Raw genomic sequence first — 20637 nt, forward strand, 5'->3', positions numbered from 1 at the left:
TCATTTCACACTTATGGCTCTCAAAAACGGTAAAAAAAATACCGAAAGAGGAAAAGGAAACTAATCTATGTTTTTATAAACACATATTTTTTGCATTCTTTTCATTTCCTATTTCAAATAAAAAATGCATCTGTTTTTTAAAAGGAAAATAAATAAGTAAATAAATTATAGTTTACTGGCTGTTAATTAAAATATGAGAGCTGAATTAATTTCTTAGAGAAAAAATCGATCAAACAAATTTCGATATGTTTAATTTTCAACCGCTATTGTGTAATTGGTGTGTGTTAATAAAATGTTAGATAAATATTTTAATTTGTTATAAGAATTTTTTTTTTATTACATGCATAGCGTCCTCGTAAGAATGTTAGTAAGAATATTACAATAAAAAGTACGGATACTAATTACGATTACTAATTACAATATATTACCTATATGCCAATATTAATTACCGTAAAATCCAATATAAACCAGAACATGATATGGAATATACCATATTAAAATCACTCAATCACTCTAATTAGATAATTACTGAAAAAATTGCGATATATTTTACGATGCAAATGGATTATACGGAAAAAAATGGATTACACGGTAAAATATATTTTACGGATAATACACGTAAAACGCCAGGACGTTAAACCGTAATTTGATCCGGAATTTTTTATAGTTTAGCAAGGCACTTGATACATATATCATTCACTGGAGCAGGCAAACACGCAAGCATACTAGAAGAATAAACATTGAATATAAATATTATAATATTTATGTTCAATAGTATAATATAAATATAATATTGCAATAAAATATTTGATTTTTTTTAAAATTAAATTTAACTTAATAAATTTTCGTATTTTGTTAAAAGCGCAACTTACTTGTTGTTAATTGAACGACGAGATATGTAACAGTTCTAAGAAAAGAATCAATCAAATAGCATTTTATATATTTTTTTTTTCACTGAGGAAAAAACGCATGGATTGGTTGTACTGAGAAGAACCAGAATATGGTAAAATTTACTTTGTTTCTGGCTCTATGGGATCACCAAAAAGCTCGGTGATTTTTACCGAAGAATTTTGGTAGTGATTTTAATAAAATTAATGCAAAAACATGGTTTACAATACGCTATAAAATGCGATAAATGTGGTAATTTTATGATGAAACCATCGAGGTTGGCATAAAAACCATTTATTCTGTTGAATATACTTTTCAGTTTTGTATTTTTCTATAATTGTGTGGTTATTGGAAATACAAAAAAATTTAGTAAACCGTTAACATACAAACGTAAAGATTATTCAAATGATTGGTTTAGCGTACCGTACATTTACAATGCTGTAATTTTTTTTTTATTGACCGTTCTTTTTTTTCGAGAAAGGTTATCTAGTACGGTTATAAGGTTATACAGTACAGTAATTATACAAGAACTTTGTTTAATGTGCTTAATCGCTCTTACTTAAATAGTGTATGTTAAATCATAGGAAATATTTAAATTTTGGATGAATATTTAAATCTTTATGATATTTATATGAAGCAGAAATTATGTTTAACTAAAACGTTAATGCAATTTTTTTTAAAAATTAATAAAATTAATTCTAAGTTATATTTCAATGATTCAATTTGTTTAAGTTTGATTCTGGAGACTCTAGCATCAAGAGCAGTATAAGTGCTGTTTTTATAAACTGTCTAGCTGTTAAGGGTTATTTAACGGCGCCGATGGGTACTTTGTCTTCTTCTAAATAGTGATACATTACCGGTCGTTCACGCTGAAGACAGATCTGTTCTTAGGATACATAGATAAAAACATCTTTTTTAAGATACTTTTGACGTCAGGTAGACGTCAAATCGTGCCTCGAGCCGAAAAGTAAAATCCTTATATCTCAAAAGAACCGCCAGTTGATGGAAAATTTCCACGGATGAATAGTATTTTACAAGAATTTATAAATATTGTGTTTTTGTTGTGTTAGGACAAAAAAAATTGTTTTTAATATTTTTGTGTCAGGGGATTTACTTATAACTATTATTATTTAGTGAATAATTGGATTGGTACAAAAACGGGAATTATCATTTTATTGTTTGACCCACTGTAGAAAATGGATACTCAAATATAAAAAAAAATTCTTGGTTTTTGAGGAAACCGTTTCCTACGAGCAAAAATTTCGTCGAAGTGACGAAATGACTATTATCCCTTTTCCGATTAAACGAATTTTGTCAAGATAAAAGAAATACTCTGACATTCCATTTATTTTTCTTTAAATTTGTAGTGCCTAACGTATCTAATAATCACTTCACGTGGACACCATATACGTGGTACAACATAACAGAGAGATAAACTACATTCACGCCACAGCGGGATTCGAACCCAGCATCTGCTTACTACGAGCCCAACTCCTTGACCACCATACAGTTCATTCGACTCAGGTCGTCTATTTTCGATTGCGAAGTCTTTATTTTAGTTTTGGCATTCTAGTTAACGATTTTCCACGATACACTGCGATGAAGTTTAGAAATGAGGAATTATTTTTGCCATTCATTTGAGATTTCTTGTTTTGTCACAAATTCCGTGATTCCGTGACGAAATGATTCTCAAAATGAACAAAACACTGTTCAAAGATTGCCGAATCGTCAAAATTGAGAGTTTTATTTCTGAGAGTCCAATGCGAATTACAATTAACTTTGTTGTATAAAAATTAATTATGAATTATTTTAAAATATTATATTAGTGCTAAACGATAAAAGAATGCTAATATTGCGATAGATAATTAATATATAATAATGATATATAACACGATATTTTCCAATATCTCTAAATTACAGTATTCTTTACACTGGGCAGCATTTATTTTAAAAATTAATCCGAAGAAAGAAAGTTTTTTTTTTAAAAAAAAATTCAAAATTGTCAAAATTGTCTTTCAGCACTTAATTAACTTAGAATAAAATAGTAAAAATCAAGTTTGAAAAATATAGGTCAAAGAAATAGAAAACATAAATAGAAAACACAAGATGTAGATTTCTGCATTCTTCTTTTTTGGTTAAACCACTTTTTCTTTCTTTTTACAACTTTTCTTCTATATTTATCTGTTTTCTTACTCTCGTTTTGTGTTTCGGCACTGAGGAAGTTTCAAGATTATAGAACTGAAACTCCAATAAGTCAGTTTTTATGGTTTTATCTACGCTATATATATAGCCTAAAGAACGAGTATATTCTTATTTCGTTAAAAAAAAGAGAGTTACTTTCATCATCCTCATCATAGTTGGCCAGACAGCCCAATGTGAGCCGATGCCTTCCTCTGAAGATTTCTCCATGACGACTTTCGATTTATCTTTGATCTCCAATTCTTTTCATTAATTGCGAGAAAATCAGACTCCATTGAGTCAGTCCATCTCAACCGCGGCCTTCCCCGCTTTCTTTTTCCAGTGGGTCTAAAAAGCAGTATCTTTTTTATTGTGTTGTCGTCACTCATTCGAATCATGTGGGCAATCCAATTCATTCTATTAATTTTTATGTATTTAATAATATCAGGTTGTTTATAAATCTTGTACAGTTCAAAGTTAAATCTCTTTCTCCAGTTATTGTTTTCATTTACACCACCAAGTAGAGAGTTACTTTATTTTCTTAAAATTATAAAAATTCTTCTCGAAATGAAAAATAAGTAAAAACGGAACTTATTGATAACATATTTCTCTTTTAACGAAATACAAATTAGGAAACCGATAATTTTTTTTCCGACAAAAAACAGACACAAATTTGAATAATTTCAAAAACCTGACATTACGCGTAGGTTTTGTATGAATATTTATAGTCTTCAACCGAGTTGAAAGCGTTTAAGTTTTCGACGACATTTCGTTTATTTGTTCTCAAGGAGTTTCATTATATAAAATTCGAGGTTAGAAATAAATGCATTTTTGCTTCTTCAGCTTCCAAGGTTATATATTTGATACTTTCAAATATATCACTCCCATAGTCTCGTTCATACAAAAGTAAATATTTAAAATTAACCTGTCGGAGGAAAAGAGGAGCTTAAAAATAAGGGAGGGGGTAGTTTAAAATTCAAAAGACTGACTCGTTGAAGTGAAAATAAGTTTCGTAATTTCGCACAGTTTGAAATACAATTGGAAACTTCCAAGGCCGAAACAATTTTAAATGTTTATGTTAAAAATAAGTTAATTTCTCTTTAACAAAAAGTAACAATTAACAATGGGACTTTTTTGTTACTTGGTGTTGTATTTAGAAAAAGAAATTTAAATCTTATTAAATGGCCCGTTACACAAAAAAAACTATTCTGGTAAAATTACCGTATTGTATGCTATTGGCATTTCTGGTAAAAAAAAAAGCATAATTCTGTTTAATAAAACCAAAATATATGTTATTAAAGCATTCATTTGGTAATTGTTCTGTTCATATAGCAGCGGTTAACCAGTAATTCTTTTTTTAATAAATATAGTTCTTATTACCACACATTTAATAAAAATTCCTAACCTTAATGCCATGCTCTAAGGTATTAGGATAAAATTACCAAATATCTCCACATTTTCCAAATTTTATCATATAATATAAAACCTTTTTTATTTTTATCCTTTAATTTTACCAAAATCACTACCAATGCGCTACGGTAAAAATTATAACAAATACACCCGGCAGTGTTTTGCTTGAAATAGACATAGGGTTAAGAATTTGAAGGGATTTACTTGAAAATTTCTCTGTAAATTAAAATATATGTAGTAATGATGAAAAAATATGAACCTTAATTTTTCCCAAGTTTAGCAAAACATGAAAATATATCTGTTAGTTTTGTTAATTCCATTAATTATGCACATGTTCATTTTTGTAGTTGATACTTTACTTTTACCAACATAAGCCAGATAGATTTCTAAGATAAATCAACAGTGCTTATAGTGCAGAATAACAAAAAAAGTTTATTTCACTTTTAAATAACTTCTTGATTGCGTTTGTGAACAGATATCATTATATACTGGATGTTGTTATTTTTCTCGTGTAACGTGACTTATAGTGTGCAAAAGAATAGGAGCAACCGACATAACTTTTGTACTAATGTTCGGATTTTCATATTCAAGGACAATCTTAATGGTTCGAGGGGGTGACCTCAAATATATTAATTAATTAATGCAGAAGATATTTTAAGTTATGAAAGACACAAAAACTAACTTTCTCAGAATAAACATGCCTTTTTTTTATGGGTTCGGATTTCAGACCCCCAAGATATAAGGAGTAGCCGCCATGCCATCTGAAAAATATGGCCAGAATAGTTTGGTCCGGGGAGCGATTTAAAGTTTGAATCCCTTAATGGAAATTATACTTTTCGCGAGAACTTATGAAACAGACTTTAAAATTTTTGTTCAAAATTATAAAAGGCATCGAAAGAGAATTCCATGCAAATATATACAACTTTTAATGAAATATTTCTTATATTTTACTATTTTATTTATTTAATATTAGCCGAAAAACTTTGAATTGTAATGTATAAAATTTTTTATATCAATTCAAAGAAAGTATTTTTAAATATCAAAATACAAAATCTGAGGAAAATCGGACCCATAGATCCTACGAAATCGAATTTCAAAAATACGAATTTTTTCACAATTTGATTTCTTTGGAATTATTAGTCAAATTTTGCTCAAATTTTATATTTTTAAAATTGCACTTTTAAAAATGGAAGTAAAATTTGAAATAAATAAAAAAATTTGATATAAAATAATAATATGAAAAAAAAGTTTTTTGAAGCAAAAAGTTTGCACGAGGATCAAAGGCAAGAATTTGTTCCCGACAGGTACTACAGGAATGACAATTCCATTATTATCGTCTCTATTATTCAAATAAGAGACACGGACCAAAAAGTATGATTTATTATCTACTGTACATTTCATAAAAACCCTTAAAAACCAAAAAACAATTACTCATTATCTTTCTTATATATAATTGCTTATATAGCATTTATATTGTTCCTAGCGACAATATAAATAAAATTATTTCTTAACCTGTTCTTATAATTATACATATTAAATTTGAGTTAATGAGAATCACAAATAAAAGAAATCAAATTCAAACTCTTTATAAAGGAGCAAGATTGTTTTTAATTATTATTTTTGACAATCGCACTTATATATATAGAATTACTAAAATATTTAGTTTTTATAATTTATTCTAAAAACCTTTTTGAGCAATTGCTATTGAACATTGCAAAATATTACAAAAATTTATAATTTTTGTAATTTATTCTAAAAACCTTTTTGAGCGATTGCTATTGAACATTGCAAAATACTACAAAAATTTATAATTTTTGTAATTTATTCTAAAAACCTTCTTGAGCGATTGCTATTGAACATTGCGAAATATTACTAAAATTTATAATTTTAGTAATTTATTCTAAAAACCTTTTTGAGAGATTGCTATTGAACATTGCAAAATATTGCTAAAATTTATAATTTTTATAATTTGTTCTAAAAACCTTTTTGAGCGATTGCTATTGAAAATTGCAAAATATTTTTTTAAAAAAGTTAATAACGTTAATTATCAAATTTAACAATAGATTAGTTATTGAAATATAATTTATTTCAATTATAGTGAAATTAGTTCATGGTCTAAAAATTCCTAAATTCATAATATAATTTAAATTTTCGTCTTTTATATTTGTCACTTACAATATTTCAAATCCAAAAGTAGGTTTCCTTTTAATTAATTTTAATGAAATATAAGAAGGCACAATAAGTAGACATATAAAAAGACTTTAAATTAGATTAAATTGAATTCTAAGTTTGAGTAGATTAAATTTTAAATGAGAACAAGTCAAGTCTATTTTAAGTGGTTATCTACTCTAAAAAGTTTTCAATTAGCTTCTAAAAAAATTATTTTTATCATTTTATTAAAGACGATTTCCTAAAAGAAAATTCTCAAAATGGGACATTGCAGTTTCGCTGTCATCAACACGATTCTTGAGTTCCATTTTTATCGTCTGTCAAAATCTAACTGGCAGGTCACTCACCGTGTCAGTGAGTATTTATGTCTCATCTTTAAAGAGTTATCCGACATTAATGTATTATCCTTACATTGATTCCGAGAAAAGAGTCAGTCATCAATTATCATGGACGTACGATACCGATAATATTATCCTGATTATATAATTAGAGGAAAATAAAACTTGCTTTTCAAGCGGATTAGAAAAAAAAATATTTTATAGGACTTAAAACCAAAAGGTAGGGCACATTTTTCGTTTTGGATCTGATAAATAAAAATAAATTATTTTCTTCTTTTTAGTCATGCGTCTGTTAATTTACTTCGAAAAATGGTTTATATTTTGATAGCGAATATAATAGTAAGAAATAATTATACTATAGAAAAAAAATTAATTGTAACTTGTATTGGTATCATGCAGAGAGCTTTCATCGGATCCTCCTCTTGCTGATCGGAAAGTAACTATTTATTGAAGATAAATTACCATGGGCGATAATAAGCTGGTAAATTTTTCAAGAAGTGGTATCATCATTTTAAAATGAGTTGTCATCCAGCGCAGTGTCCCATTAATTTTTAACCATACTAAAACTTGTACGAAATGGTCAAAATTCTGATTGATAGAAAATTTCTTTTGACTATAATATAGCGATAAATGCTGTGTAAAAGCGAAAACGTAGCATGACGATAATATAACTAAATGTAAAAGCTAAGAAGCAAATGATACGTCGTAATACCGGAGCTCCAGAAGAGAAACCCAAATTTTTGACAGTTCGGAAAGTGGTCAAAGTTTTAAATGTAATGCCTTCACAGATCCGTGAAAGTCTGTTACTGTAAACAATACAATAATAAAGTAAAGAATCTAGAAGACTCTTGATCAATGTCTTCAAAAGTTACTTTTGATAAAAGAAATAACGGAAGTTCATTCAAGTTTTTTTCCATGTATTATCATTTGTTGCATATATATTTTTAATTGTAAACAAAAAAATTTGTATGATTTTTTTTAATGCCAGTTTTATACTATCATTATTACAAAAGCTAATTACAACAGTTTCAATTTCTTTTAAACACAACAGAAATATATTTAAACAAACTTTGAAATGAGTAAAACAAAAACATTTCTTCGGATTTAAGAAAATATACACAGATTATATAGACCAGTTGGCACACGAAAAAGAGTCAGGATGAATTTGAGATGGATAGATGGCCTAGAGAAAGACCTTTTGTTCTTAAAAACTAAAAATTGGAAAACATTAGCAAAAAAAAAAGTTTAGTCTGGAAAAAAACTTCCTGAGAAGGCCAAGACCCACCCTGGGTTGTGGAACTATTGATGATGATGATGATAGTTCTTGTACTATAAGTAAAAGGCTGTTTTAATTTCAACAAAGAGTCTATAAAAATGATTCAGAATAAAGGGTCTTTCACGTTTCGCTATGATCACACTAGATAACTATTTTAAGAGCTTTATTCAAAAATGAAGAATTAAAAATATGAGTATTTTGGGTTGCAAATTAATACTGAACAGTAGAAAAAAAATAACTCTACTGAGGAACAACAAATCATGACAGAAAAATAAGAGCTGAGAAGATCAAAACCTGTTTATTTGCAGGAGTGAAAAATATTAGTTTAACGGAGATATTAGTCACACTTTTAAATTTTAAACTGCAATCTAACAGACATTGGTATTCTGTACACGTATTGTCTTCCTTAAATATGATTCGACAGATTTCGATTAACGTTTTTGTTTAGTTTTGCCTTGCTTAATTATTTATAGCAAGTAATAAAATTGGATTTAATATTTTTTATTCGGTCTTTCTGCGTGAATCAAAAAATTACAACAGTGTTTTTCATTTCATAAACTTAAACTTTCTCAATAAAATATTAATTTGGGATCCCAATATTTTTTTAATCTATAATAATTTTTTTTGGTATCCCAATATCTTATTTGATATGAATTAAAAAAAAATATGTATAAAGGGTGGTAGCATCGGGGCATCTTGCATCTTTGATTTAAAACTATGTGTACTTACCATAATCGAAAGTGTGCATGTGCAATGGTTTTATAAAGTCGATGTCGTTCATGCACTGAGAAAAAAAGTATGATTTTGAAACTGAGAAGTTCCTGTAAACGGTTACGTATGGATGGAAAAAACTGTCACACTAATGGTTTAAATACCGTATATTTAGATTTTTTTTAAAAACCAGAACGATTTTTTCTCTAGAAGTGTCATAAACGTACAGTACGGTAGTTTTACCGGGATTTTTTTCTCCCTTTAATATGTTCACTTTGAAGCAAGATTTTTGAATTTTCGAGAAAGTTTTTTCCACAGAGTTCTTAAAACTTTCCATGATTTTTTATGACTAAAATTAAGATCATCATTAGGGAGAAGATGAACACGTTTTTTGTTTTCAAATCTTTTAAATAATTCTGACATTATTGCTAGATTGAACTAACTGCTGTTAAATATTTGAGTGTTTAGAAATCAAATATTTAGATGGAGATTAAATAAGTTTTTTATTGAGAGGTTTTATATTATTTTTATTATTTAAGGAAATACAATCTCATTGATTTGAAACTTTAACGCGAAGACTAGGAAAATCGTAAAATGTGTTGCACGAAAAATTTAAAATAATTTTTTTAAAAAAAATTTGCTATATTTAAAAACACGTTAATAATGACAGAAAGTACGATTTACAAACACATCAAAGTAAATTTTTAGAATTTTTATGAGATTTAGATTTGTTTAAAATTTCTTATTTTATCATTGTTTTAATGTTTTGGCAAGGAACTGTGGTGGCTCAGGGGATAGAACTCTTGCCTCCCAATGAGGTGACCTGGGTTCTCAGTGAAGGCTGGTAGGCACGAATTACGCACACTGCTTGCAATGACCACTAGACGTAAAACATGCTCAGTGGCAGACGGATCATGGGCTAGATTCCACCTGTCGTCAGACTAACCATGGGTGATTTTCGTGGTTTTCCTTTCCATGTAACGTAGATGCATGTTAGTTCCATCAAAGTGTCTCCACGAAAGCAAATTTCTCCCAATACTTAATCTAGGAGTTCCCATGTCTTCTAAATTGGGTTCACAATTATAAGGCTACGGAGTTGAACATTGGTAGTTGTAAACCCAAAAATTGGGTCGGCTATTCAATGACGGTTATTAAAAAAAACGAATTGGTTTGATTTTTATATCATCCGCGAAATAGTGAGTTCATAAGAAAGACTATCAGTTCGTGACTGAAAGTGCTTTTAATGCTTCTGAATAGAGAATTTAGGAAACTTAAGATTTATTACGATATTTGTATTGCAAGGATTTATAAAAATTTGATGACGTGGGAATGATTATAATATTTATTCTAATACTTCTATAATATTCTTAATAAATTTTGAAAGGAAAATTGATTGCCTTGAGGAATCATAGTGATAAGCAATACTTACAGGTTTGACACTATATACCATGCTAATCCTTAGTATTGTTTCCAGATAAATACTATGCAAATTTTAACTAAGCAAAAGCGCAAGCCACAGTAATATATTATTACTTTTATGGAAGCTGTGATGTTTTTCAGTAAAAAAGCTCACCCGAAAAATTTGAATATGGGACTTCACGTTACATTGTATTCTTGCACCTCTTTATTCTTATCTCTCATATTTTATTGATAAACATGCACTAATTTCATATAAAAGATTTAGAGAAAAATTTCAACAATCTATTAAAATATAAACGAATAATTACTTTATTTGATTGTTGAGAAATCAATAAAATATTTATATTTAATCATTTTAATTATTCTAATTTGTTAATTATTATAAATCAAATATGTATTATAAATCAATTAAATTTTTATTATATTTTTAAGTGATATTAATGTAATGAAAATTTTTAAAAATTCTAAGGCCTCTTAGAGAAATATATCTCTTAAAAGTAAATTGATGTTAGACGATCTCAAGAAAACCTTTTAACAAAAAAAGACGCGAAAGAATTCACGTGATGAACTACTTGCAGTAAAACGAATCATTTTATCTTTTCAACAAGACCTCACAATATGCTATTTACACCATTCTTTAGTAAAGGGGCCACAACCACGAAACCACACTTAGCAATCTATTTTCTACGACACCTCTGACATTCAAAACGCGTGCTCACATATTATCGCGACTTCAAACCACCTTTCGCCAAGGTCACCAAGAAAACGATAGCGGAAGAAAAATGGCCATCGACATGGACGACGGAAGATGCCCATGTCTTGCATTTTATCGCTTACAATTTATATTAATTTACTATACATTTCGTTCAAACAAGCTGTATCTGCTTAAGTAAGACAAATGATAAGAAACTGAAAAATTGGAAGTTGGGCTTATATTTTCTTCTAGAAAGCGAGATATAGAATTAATGATGTTCCAAATGCTCCTTAATATACCATTTTAAAAGTTAGACAAGACAATTAGATGTCGGTTTGCACGTGACTTAATTTGCATATCGCGTTTAGCATAAGCTATTATTTTATATTAGTGTCTGAATTTTAAATTGAATTATCTATATCAGTTGAAAATGAAAGTGAAATTTGTAATGCTATTTTTGTTGAGTGTTAGTCTCGCTAACACTCAGCAATCTTAAAGAAAGATTCATCAGGCAAAAGTATAAAATCACGTTCAAAAACATATGTAATTGTAAAATTTTTCATCAAGATTTCTAAATTTCTATTAATTATAATTAATGTTATTAAAAAAGGAAAGAGTCATTTAGCTAGAGTGTGTTATAATTATTTTCATAAAAACATATCATTTATCTATAATTAAATATTAGGTTTTCAAAGATGAAATTTGTAGAGACAAAATGGCGAAGTTGGCTAATAACTTAAAAATATATGGAACTATTCTGTTAATCAAAGAACGCACCAATATTGTCTCGAAAAGACGAAAGGTTTAAACTCTGTAGGGCAGAAGTTAATAAACTCTATGAATGCCTTACAGTATTTCTTGGCTTTAATTGTTTCATATTAAAATGTTATCCAAACTGAGGAACAAGTGGTAGTCGTAGAATTACTTGTGGGGAATTCTCGAGGAGAATTCATTACTCGTGGGGAATTATGGAGAATGATGAAGAAATGTTTTATTTCTTTATTTCTGTAGTCTTACTATAATCACTTGAGCAGTATGTGATATAGCACTGTTATGCAATAAGAAAAGAGACAAACTATTGACCGATTTAGGCTGTTATCTTTGAATTTTGAATTACTTCGTGCAGTTGGGTGTAGTATATTTCTGCGAATAGATCATAATTGATCACACCTTTTCTATACCATTAAACCAATAGCTCATAGAAGAGAAGAGCCCTCAGCATGGGTTACCATAAGCAAAAAAATGATCAGTCCATCTTTAGTAATGACATCTTTCGTATTTTCCCCACAGCGCCGCTTAGTATCCCGAACGTAGAGAGATCTTTCTTATTTCCTCCACTGCGCAGTTATGTTTGTTACGTCACACTACTAAATTGATCAGTGCTGATGCCTTCTTTCTATTAGGAGCTGTTGATCAAACTCTCATTATCAGTTTCTTTTAATAAATGTTATTCTTTGAAGTGAAACAGTGCTGGTTAACCTGGTTATTCAACCTTGTCTAACCAAACCAGCTAATACTATCCATCTAATACTGAATCCAAATATACTAATGTTTCGTACAGTCTGCGAGTTTCCTTTCCTCAAAAGAAACATAACGGCCAAATATTAAGGTGTTGACAAAAATAAGCTATTACAGTTTATATTTACCGTAATTTGATCCAGAATTTTTTACAGTGTAACAATTTCTCAGACAATATTTAAAAAAATTACGAATGACAAATAAAACGTTTTTTGAAAATTACTGTCGAATCATTCTACATATTCCAGTCTGGAGTTTTTTTTACTCTTCCCTTTGAAGGGAGAGTTTGTACCACCCTCTTACGCCTAGCTACCGGCCATCTAAAAGGTTTACTGTATTTTTAAGGAACTAAAACCTACCCCATTTGCCCTAAATGCCATCTACACCCGGCTTCCGTCGATCAGTCCTGGGCAGTCTTGGTCTTCTCTGGGAAGACATCTACTCTACTCCTCTTTTGGTCTTTGATTTCATTCAGGTCAACGGGTTCATAGATCTGGTCTGACTTCGACAGGCAAAATGAGGATAAGCAACAACAACAACAACACATATTCCAGTTGTAGAGGTATCAAATACATGTATAAGTGGATAATAATAAGAGAAGTATTAAAACTCTTAATTATAATTTGGAAACAGAATAGTTTTGAAAAAAAAATTAATTGTTTGTGTGTACTCTTAAGCAGTTGATGAACTGGAACAAAACGTCAGCAGTCAGTATGATACTTGAGCTGAGAAAATTTTGAACATTTAACGTTCAACATATCAAATCGTTTGTCGAAAAAAATTCCAGTAAGTCTAGTATATACACCGAAGAGCTATTACATTATGACCACCCTCCATCTATAACAATGGGCTCGACCAGGTTTTCATGGTTTCTCGCCCAGGAATAATGTTTTTATGGGGAACATTAGGACCCATAATCCTCATAGAACAATCCCTGACGTCTGTAAGCTACTTGAACATAGTTGCAGACCAGGTTCACTCATTCATGGCAACAGTTTTTCCTGCGGGGGATGGTATATACCAACAGGATAATGCACCATGTCATAAGGGTTGAATCGTCATGGATTGGTTCGAGGAACATTATAAACCGTATAAATAAATAATAATTACATATAAATAATAATAAAATATTAATTTAAATAATGAACCGTGCTGCTCTCCAAAAAGATCGTTTTTGTCGCTGGTTATTAAAGAGGCATTGCGAATAAACTGATATATAGATGCGGCTATTATTTAAGCCTGTTATTTAAGATGTGGAAAGTGGCAATCATTATGATGACCATTACAATTCCTTGTTGCTCCAATGTTCTGACAGATTTAAAAGAATTACGAATAATTTCTTTTGGTATTTATCTAAATATAGTTTTCGACATAATTAAATATTATTTTGTGAATTTTACTCCACACAGAAGGAAAAAGCATGGTCAAAGCCGCCAAATATGGTAAAATTTACAGTGGGGAAACACCAAAAAGCTCGGTAGATTTTACTAGCGTGCTTTGGGTAAGATTTCGGTATTTTCTTCAAACACGGCTCTATAATATCTGATAAAATTTGGTAATTAAGTTAAACATTGGTATATTTATCATGATACCGTAGAGTATGGCATATAAATTATTTATTTTGTTAAATTTGCATCTCAGCTTTGTATTTTTTACTAAATGCGTGGTAATTAGAGTTGTAATATTGAAAACCAATACTTTCCGGAAAACCATTATCATATGAGCGGAAATATTACGAAATTAATGGTTTAAATACCGTATATTTTTGTTTTTATCAATCCGAATTGTTCTTTTTTTAACCAAAAATGTCATTACTACAGTACGGTAATTTTATCCAATATTTTTTCTTCGTGAATTTTTATTTAATTTGCCTTATTTCTTTCCAATGATTTAACAAAAAACTATATTTTGGAACAAGAGAAATTATGTACATACTTCATAGGAATTTATTAGCTTCAAATAAAACACAAATGTCACCTTTTATTACAATTATACTTTTTATTACACCTATATTTCAACAATTGTTAATATCTGAAATATAGAAGTATCAAAATATTCAATTCAAATCATTTGCTTTATGAATTTATATGAAAATCACATTTATAAACGATTAATTAGGATCAAAATATATAATTTGATTGGCATATGTTTTCATTGGTTAAGAGTTACAATGTCTTATAAGGTAATGATGAATTTAGATTATTAAGATGAATCTCGTACAGTCACTTACATTTTTTTCGGGAGTGGTGACTTTTACGTGAAAAGAGAAGCCTTCAGCATCGAAGATTGATGTAAGAATAACAGAATATAATTATGCATTAAGTTAACAAAAGTTACGTTATTATCATATCTTTTGTAGCTGTTTAATTTTTTTGTACGAAATTTCCCTTTAAAAATAAGTTTACTAAATAAATCGGTTTGCAAAATTGCGAAAGGTTCCTATTGTAACTTAAATTAAATGATTTTTTTTTGCTGTAGCTTTGAAATTTTTTTTCAATAGAAGCTGTAAAAATGTTTTTACGAGCAGGATTATGAAAATCCTATGGTGATCTGTGTAAATTTATGCAAATTTAAAATTTCAATAGCAATTTAGTGCTTAGTTGTTTTATGAATATTAGTGATTCTAAATAAGTGACTAAGGAAAAAGTATATTTTTTTCAATAAATGTGACTTCAGCATCATTATAAATATTATAATTATTCTTAGCGTGAAAAAATCATTATTATCGTTATGTGTTCTTTTGAAAGAAAAACTTCAATTAATTCTGCCATAAATGACTGATTCTTTCATTTTTCATGAAAATTCTATACTTTCTAAATTTTAAATGGAATCAAGGGCTCAAAGATTATTTTTCAAAATAAATATGCATTAAAGTTTCAGAAAGACATGTTGAAGATTATTGAATGTCTACTACTTATACTTTAAATAATTCTTTTAATAATTTTAGTATCAGAACCTTGCCTATAAGTCTATGTTATAAAAGAATGATTCGTTTAATAATGATTTAGAATCTTTTTATAACAATATTAAATGTGCCTCTTTATATTTAAATTTTAATATGTGCCTTTGCTGCTTTTTAAGAATACCGAAACTGATGCAATTAACATTTTTTGTATTAAAAAAGGAATAAAATTGTTTAATTTAAAACGTTTTCTTAGAAAAGAAAAGATGATCTGTGTTTTTATAGAAATTATTTGAGAATATGACTTTACTTTAAAGTCTAAAAACATTCACTGCTAAATAACAAAATTTAACAAAATGAGGGCATAACTAATGTTATTATAATAAGAGACGAAAGTTTATTTAAATTATTTATTGAAAATCAAGTTTATCTGCTTAGTAATTTATGATAGCTTTTAAATTCTAGGAACGCTTTAATAGAAAGATTAAAGCTGAAGAAATAATAATCATTATTTTAAAGATGAGGATGTTCATGATTTTATGGAAAAGAAACTTACAAGACGTTTATTAAAATATATTTTTGAAAAGATAGCTTTCTATTAAATATATAGAATTTTTAGCAAAATCTACTGAATGGATAAATATAAAATTTAATCAAACTATTTGAGAAGCAATATTTAGTTAGAAAATGCTTTAATACTGATTGATAAGCATCCAAATCAGATAGAATAAAGTTGTTCATACTCCAAAAGAGGAATCTGCTACTACTAAAATTAGAAACGCTTACTCATTTCATATCTTATTATGACTGAGATTAGCTTTATTCGAGTTTGTTTATTATTTTTGTGACGACACAATCGAACGCTAATGATTCATTTCCCTTTACGACAATAGTTTTAGCAACAAATTTTTCTACATACTATTTTTTATATATTATTTGAGAGCAATTGTTAAGTTTTATTGAGCAGAACAAAAACATATTTTTTCAAAGTACAGTAAAAAGTTCAAATATAATAATTTTTCTTAGTATATTTAATTATTTTGTAATGCAAAATGATTTCTCTTCATGGAATGAATTAATTTGTTACTTGTGGAAGATAATTTAACTTATATTAACTTATAGCTACCGTATATTAACTTAATACTTAACTATTACCTTATAAAACATATAAATCTAGTATTTTACATGTAATCTAGGTAGTGCGCAGATTCACTATATATCGATCCGTTAAAGTACCAAAATAATGTTTTATTTCTCAAATTAATTAAGAAATTCGCAAAATGTTCGGTAATTTGCATATTTCCAACACTGCAAAAAATTTCAGATTAAATTATGGTTACCGGTACTCACAGTGACTGTCCTTTTTACTGTAAAATCCATTTCCATCGAAACATGCTACGGAACAAAAAATTTGCTAATTTTTATAATATTTTATTATATAAATGGATTTTACGGAGGATGAAACCAATTACATTATACTGTAATTTGATCCAAATTTTTTTACAGTGTTCTAAGCACTTGTTAAAGTGAAAATAAGAACTTTGCTGCAACAACAGTAGTAACTTTTCTGAAAGATTGAATTAATGTGATGTTATTTATTTATTTTTCATTACATAGATGATTAAGTTTATGCAATCAAACCATCAACAAACTATCATTAATCAAATTCAAACAAAACTAAAACACAAAGAGTCAAATTGTTTAAAGTATAATTACAATTAAGAATAATGCAATAATTTTATTAATTTATTTTCGATACTTAAACAATGGAGTTAATACAAATAAAAGTCATAAAGTTACTTGGCAGAATATGCTAAATAGCTTTTTAAACTTTAAAGTTTTTGAACTTCAACGGAAAGAGCTAACATTATTTTGGTAAATAGCGGAAAACACTTGATTCTGCACTTTGCGGATCATGTTAGTAAAGCTGTGGATCATTTATTTAATGTGCAGATTAACGGCTTACAGGCTCTAACTGTAGCATTTATATTAAAATCATGAATTATAAAGTGGATATCATACTGTCCAAAATTGTTTTCGGATCTAAGTAAAACAATTTTAGTAGCATTTATAACATACTAAAAATTTTTAGAAATCTACAGGAACGTTCGGAAATATATCAAAGACAATATTCCAGAATTTTAAAAATGACAGAAACAAGCCAGATAAATTTCATTGCTACAAGATTTTTCAAATTGCAAAAGTCAAAACCATATGATATTTTCTGGGAAATTTTTAACTTAGCGACAGACTATAGTGACGTGTTGACATATTGTAATCAAATGTGTACATTCTATATACATCTCGAATCGAAGGTATTTTTGTCAAATTTTAATCTAAAAGACTTGAATATTTTCTGACAATGTTAAGAAGCACATGATTTATTTTGACTTCCATTATGATTCCCATTGATTTTGACTTCCATTATATTGACTTAATTTAAGACTTGATTTATTTTCTGAAAATGAGAATATTATGTTTATATGCAAACAGTTCGCTTGTTTTAAGTTGCTAAATTCGAAAATAATTATGGACATGTTAGGCATATATTGTATTTGTTGCTAAAATCGAAAATAATTATGGACATGTTAGCATATATTGCATTTGTTGCTAAAATCGAAGGTAATTATGGACATGTTAGCATATATTGTATTTATATATTGACAAATGCATAATAATATCAATGAATTAATAGCAAAAAAATAAAAAATAAAAAAAGATAAAATAAATGAATGTTTTGAAATATTTAAAATAAATTTCGAATTTACATGGTAACTTTTTGATAAATGTATTGAATTTTACACGATTGTAAAGTTCTAAAAAAATATTTATCTTGAATTTCTTTAAAACAAATGCATAAAAAGAGCAAACCGAGAGTTACGTTAAAATTGAAAGCTTTTTTAAAGGAGCTAAGAAAAATATTAGCGGAATTTAGTATAAAAAGAAAGATACAAGGTGTTCTGCAATCACTGCTCTTAGTATATAAAATTAGTATTTGTGACAAAAGTAGGATAAAACTGTACATATTAGGAGTCACATACTAACATTGAAGCCAAAAAAAAAGCAAGAAATCTATCAAAATATTACAAATCAGTAATGAAAAATATGGAATTAGACACTAAAATCAGTTTGATTGCTAGAGGAAAAAGGGAGGATTAAAAAACATCTTTAAGTTTAATGATCACCACATTTCGAAATTCTGAAGTTTTCCTCACCCAATTCTTTGTGACTCCCATTGCAAGTAGAAATACTTCGTTTCTGGAAAATAGTCTTAAAAACCTACATTAAGAGTGGGAATTAAGGTACACCCTATATATATAATAAATTACAGGGATTCTTAATATTTTAAACACAGGTTAAATTAATCTTGAAAATTCATTGCTTGTCAATCTTAATTTAAAAAAAATCTCCGAAAGTTTTTTTTCTTAACATTTGCATTTTTTTCTTAACATAACATTTTCTTGAGTGGGATAACTCACAAATTTCAGTTTGTTCTAAAAAATCGAAAAATTTAGTTTTGTTTACGTAGTATTTAAAATTATTATTTTTTATAGTATACAAAATGACCCGCTTCGTAACATACAAAATAAGCATCGGGGCATCGGGATTCCGAAAAAGGCATTAATTTAGTTTCTAATCTGGTATTTTGCATTAAGATCTTTTAAATACAAAAATGTACACATTTATATCACATTCACATTATATTAAAAAGGAAATGAGAGAGTTTCGAATAAAAATGTCAATTTTAGAGAATCATTTCTAACAAAAAAGAGGAAAAAAATAAGAAAGATAACTAAAAATATGCAAGAAATTAATTGGCAAAACTGAATTTTTAAATTTTATTAAAAACACTGATAGTCAAATGGGTAGATTGGTAAGGAAAAAATAAATCAAATTGTTTTCAGAAATATGCCAAATAGAAATTACTATCAGCTAAGTAATTTTAACGTGAATGGATTTTTAATTCTGTTTAAAGATTTCCGAAAGGATTTTTTATAAATACATATTTTTATTTAATTATTTAAATATGATTACATTATTCATAAACAAACTTATTTTAAAAAAATGAGCAAATTTAATATGCTAAGCTTTCGAACACATTATTTTCATACAAAGCATCAATCATCTGAAAAAATATATTAAGGAAAAACTTATCGCAAATTAAAAAAAAAATTTGCCTTATGAATACCATTTACCACTTTGAAATTATCAGTAATCACACAAACGTTTTTTTAAACTCTGTTATAATTTTTATTAAAATTCATATTTTTAGCCAATTTATGGTAAAAAAAAGTTTGTGAATTTTTTGAAAGTGGAATTTTAATTTTAATGTTAAAAACGAAATTCATTAATTATTAAATAAAGAAAGAAAAAAACAGTGCAAAATATGACTTGCCTTTTCTGATGGCATGATTTGATGATTATCAGAAGAATAAGACCCTAATGATTTAAGTAATTCTTGCAATTTTCTATCTCTTTCAGCTAATAAATTAAAATTGTCCTGCCTATTGTCCGGCACTCCACCGGCCAATTCGCACCATAGCAGCACGACGCAAATCACTGCCCTCAACCTATACATCCGGCACCATTCCATACAGCAAAGTGAATTAACAATATTGGTCCAGCCATAAAGTCTGGCACTGTATCAGTGCAGTCCACATGGAGTGAAGAGTCCGGCAATTTCTTAAGTGTTCCGATGATGTTTTTCACTCGGTAGACAGATCAGTCTGAACATTCTCTTGCCAAGTGAAAACTTTCCCCGCATCACTAAGAAAAATAAAAAAGAATGGATAAAAAGTTGAAAAATTGGTAGAAGGAGGGTTGCCTTTGTATGACAACTAGCGTTTTATTTGGCGGAATTTGAATCATGAAAAGTGTTAAGTGTAATATAATGTGTTTGTTGTAAATTACCATTAAAAACAAAGAAATTTTTTTTAATAGCTTTATACATTTTAATTTAATAAAATAGCGTTAGTTACAGTTATAATAGTTTTAACAATAAAATTATAGTTTTACTTGATGGAATTTGAATCATGAAAAGTGTTAATTATAATATAATGTGTTTGTTATAAATTAACATTGAAAACAAAGAAAAAAAAATTTTTTTTTTCACAGCTTTATACATTTTAATTTA

The 20637-nt window shown here is 28.0% G+C and overlaps 1 protein-coding gene across 1 annotated transcript in view; it reads right to left on the reverse strand.

Moving 5' to 3' along the window:
• The window catches only part of LOC107438671 (uncharacterized), a 45618-nt gene extending 25327 nt beyond the window's left edge, over positions 1-20291 (reverse strand). Inside the window, exon 1 of the mRNA XM_016051000.5 lies at positions 19900-20291. Within this exon, the coding sequence (XP_015906486.2) occupies positions 19900-20097 (198 nt within the window). The 5' untranslated portion in view covers positions 20098-20291. The remainder of the gene's footprint in view (positions 1-19899) is intronic.
• Between the last annotated feature and the right edge of the window lie 346 nt (positions 20292-20637).

The sequence above is a fragment of the Parasteatoda tepidariorum genome, chromosome 1, assembly GCF_982258835.1.
Source record: "Parasteatoda tepidariorum strain Cologne lab strain chromosome 1, Ptep-v5.0, whole genome shotgun sequence".
Classification (NCBI taxonomy): domain Eukaryota; kingdom Metazoa; phylum Arthropoda; class Arachnida; order Araneae; family Theridiidae; genus Parasteatoda; species Parasteatoda tepidariorum.